This window comes from Etheostoma cragini, chromosome 12, assembly GCF_013103735.1.
Source record: "Etheostoma cragini isolate CJK2018 chromosome 12, CSU_Ecrag_1.0, whole genome shotgun sequence".
In the NCBI taxonomy this organism is placed as follows: Eukaryota; Metazoa; Chordata; class Actinopteri; order Perciformes; family Percidae; genus Etheostoma; species Etheostoma cragini.
Window position 1 is genome coordinate 445,616 of NC_048418.1, and position 3,621 is coordinate 449,236.

Here is a 3,621-nt window from a genome sequence, read left to right on the forward strand (position 1 = left end):
CACTGCTACAGTTCTGGAGAAGGTGTTGAAGACCAGAGAGGGAGGAGAGCTGCCCAAGACCCTGACTGAGATGTACATATACTTCCTTGTGATTCAGGCCAAACAGAAGAACGTCAAGTATGATGGAGGAGCTGAGACCGATGAAACCTGGAGTAGTCCAGAAAGCAAGAAGATGATAGAGTCTCTGGGAAAACTGGCTTTTGAGCAGCTGCAGAAAGGCAACCTGATCTTCTATGAATCAGACCTGACAGAGTGTGGCATCGATATCACAGAAGCCTCAGTGTACTCAGGAGTGTTCACACAGGTCTTTAAAGAGGAGAGTGGACTGTACCAGGACAAGGTTTTCAGCTTCATCCATCTGAGTGTTCAGGAGTTTTTGGCTGCTCTTCATGTCCATCTGACCTTCACAGACTCTGGAGTGAACCTGCTGGCAGAAGAAGAAAAAACATCCAAGCTGTCTAAAGTCTTCAGAGTCAGATTAAAACATACCCACCAGAGAAAACCAAAATCATCAAAAAAGTTCTACCAGAGGGCTGTGGACAAGGCCTTACAGAGTCCAAATGGACACCTGGACTTGTTTCTCCGCTTCCTGCTGGGTCTTTCTCTGCAGACCAATCAGAGTCTCCTACGAGGTCTACTGACACAGACGGGAAGTAGCTCACAGACCAATCAGGAAACATTGGAGTACATCAAGAAGAAGATCAATAAGGATCTATCTGCAGAAAGAAGCATCAACCTGTTCCACTGTCTGAATGAACTGAATGATCGTTCTCTATTGGAGCAGATCCAGCGGTACCTGAGATCAGGACGTCTCTCCACAGATAACCTGTCTCCTGCTCAGTGGTCAGCTCTGGTCTTCATCTTACTGTCAACAGAAGAAGACCTGGAAATGTTTGACCTGAAGAAATACTCTGCTTCGGAGGAGGCTTTTCTGAGGCTGCTGCCAGTGGTCAAAGCCTCCAACAAAGCTCTGTACGTGGGATTTATTCATCAATAAATACTCTGCTATCTTTTTATAACAGGAGTTAATAATAAATAACTTCCTGTTGTCTCTCCAGGCTGAGTGGCTGTAACCTGTCAGAGAGAAGCTGTGAAGCTCTGTCCTCAGTTCTCAGCTCCCAGTCCTCTAGTCTGAGAGAGCTGGACCTGAGTAACAACAACCTGCAGGATTCAGGAGGGAAGCTGATCTCTGATGGACTGAAGAGTCCACACTGCACACTGGAGACTCTCAGGTCAGACCAACAACAATAATCTTTGAAAACACAGAATTGAAAAATACTTTGGAAATATTCAAGAATAATTAATGTTTCCAAAGTGTTTTATTCAGATTTAGAATCACTTCATGAAGAATGAAATATGAACTGTGGCTGACATCCAGAAATAATTCATATTTTAATCTTATCCGAATTTGATTACTGGACGTTTGTTCATACAAGTAAATCTGACCAGACAATCAGATTGGTCAACTAGACATTTAGAACATACTCACATCAGCATCAGCTGTTAGACCAGAACAGCTGTGCCACTGACACGTCAATGACGTTTGGGGACATATTTTATCTAAATCTATAGAAGTTAAATCTATCAATGAAACTATGTCTTGTCCAGTAGATATTTTAGTTATAACCAGATTAAGTTGGCCGAGCAGTTTGGTGTTTTTATGTGCCGTAGTTATTACGTTGTGGGAAATTCCACGATCTCTACTTTACAATGCTAACGTTAGCTTAAGATGACTGGCTGGCTAACATTTAACATGGAGGGAGTAAACAGCCTCTGTTTTTCTTTATTTTGAGAGCGTAATGCCCAAAAATATGGATTCAGCTGTTTGTAAGATTATTTTGGGCATTTTTAGGCCTTTATTGACAGGACAGTTAAAGAAATGAAATGGGGAGAGAGGAGGGGGGGAGGGGCATGACATGCAGCAAAGAGACACAAGTTGGCGTTGAATGCGGACCCTCTGGGTCAAGGAGTGTATATATATACATAGATATATATACATGGGCGCCCGCTCTACCAACTGAGCTATCCGGGCGTCCGTATGAATCCAGTTTGATTGTAACATATATTTAGTTGGTAACCATTGTTGTATAAGCGCTTTATTACACGAGAGGGTTGATTTAACGTCATATTATCATATAAGTCATGTTAACAAACCTCAGCACCAGCGCCGCATCACTGTCTTCCCAATACTGATGGTAAATCAAACCCTCTTGTGTAATATTTCTTAATTAATTCATGATTAATTATCATTTTTTGAGTTGTTTAGAATAACACAGCAAGAGTTTTAACATGTGTTTAAAATCGATTTCATATTCTCCATCACCAAACGTCCAGACTTCACATACAAACACAAATGTTATCTGTCTTCTTCATTACTGTTCCTCCAAAAAAGCTCTGTACGCGGGATTTATTCTTCAATAAATACTCTGCTATCTTTTTATAACAGGGGTTAATAATAAATAACTTCCTGTTGTCTCTCCAGGCTGAGTGGCTGTAACCTGACACAGAGAAGCTGTGAAGCTCTGTCCTCAGTTCTCAGCTCCCAGTCCTCTAGTCTGAGAGAGCTGGACCTGAGTAACAACAAACTGCAGGATTCAGGAGGGAAGCTGATCTCTGATGGACTGAAGAGTCCACACTGCACACTGGAGACTCTCAGGTCAGACCAATAACAACATTTTTTGAAAAAACAAAACTTAAAAAATACTTTTGAAATATTCAAGAATAATTAATGTTTCCAAAGTGTTTTATTCAGATTTAGAATCACTTCATAAAGAATGAAATATGAACTGTGGCTGACATCCAGAAATCATTTATATTTTAATATTATCTGACTTTGATCACTGGACGTTGGACCTTTGTTTATTCCTCATTATACAACATGTAAATCTGAACAGACAATCTGATTGGTCAACGAGACATTTAGAACATACTCAAATCAGCATCAGCTGTTTGGAACACATCAGCTGTTTGATCAAACCAGCTGTTTGGATTAAATCAACTGTATGGATTACATCAGCTGTTTGGATTAAATCAACTGTTTGGACCATACAAAAGATATATATGTGCCTTGCGAAAGTATTCGGTCCCTTGAACTTTTCAACCTTTTGACACATTTCAGGCTTCAAACATAAAGATACAACAATTTTATTTTTTGTGAAGAATCACCAACAAGTGGGACACAATTGTGAAGTGGAACCAAATCTATTGGATATTTTAAACGTTTTTAGCAAATAAAAAACTGAAAAGTGGTCCGTGCAAAATGATTGGCCCCCTTGTGTTAATACTTTGTAGAGCCACCTTTTGCTGCGATTACAGCTGCGAGTCTCTTGGGGTCTGTCTCTATCAGTTTAACATCCAGAGACTAAGTTCTTCCCATTCTTCCTGCAAAACAGCTGGAGCTCAGTTAGGTTGGATGGAGAGCGTTTGTGAACAGCAGGTTTCAGTTCTTTCCACAGATTCTCGATTGGATTCAGGTCTGGACTTTGACTTGGCCATTCTAACACCTGGATACGTTTATTTGTAAACCATTCCTTTGTAGATTTTGTTGTATGTTTTGGATCATTGTCTCGTTGGAAGATAAATCTCCGTCCCAGTTTCAGGTCTTTTGCAGACTCCAACAGA

At 40.5% G+C, this 3,621-nt stretch overlaps 1 protein-coding gene across 8 annotated transcripts in view; it reads left to right on the plus strand.

The window, feature by feature from the left end:
- Positions 1-3,621, plus strand: part of LOC117953907 (NACHT, LRR and PYD domains-containing protein 12-like) — a 57,664-nt gene that overhangs the window by 48,209 nt on the left and 5,834 nt on the right. The window contains exon 12 of one of the 8 annotated variants that reach the window (XM_034887344.1): positions 2,483-2,656. The exons of the other annotated variants lie outside the window; for them this stretch is intronic. Within the exon in view, the coding sequence (XP_034743235.1) occupies positions 2,483-2,656 (174 nt within the window). The remainder of the gene's footprint in view (positions 1-2,482; positions 2,657-3,621) is intronic. 8 annotated transcript variants of the gene reach the window in all.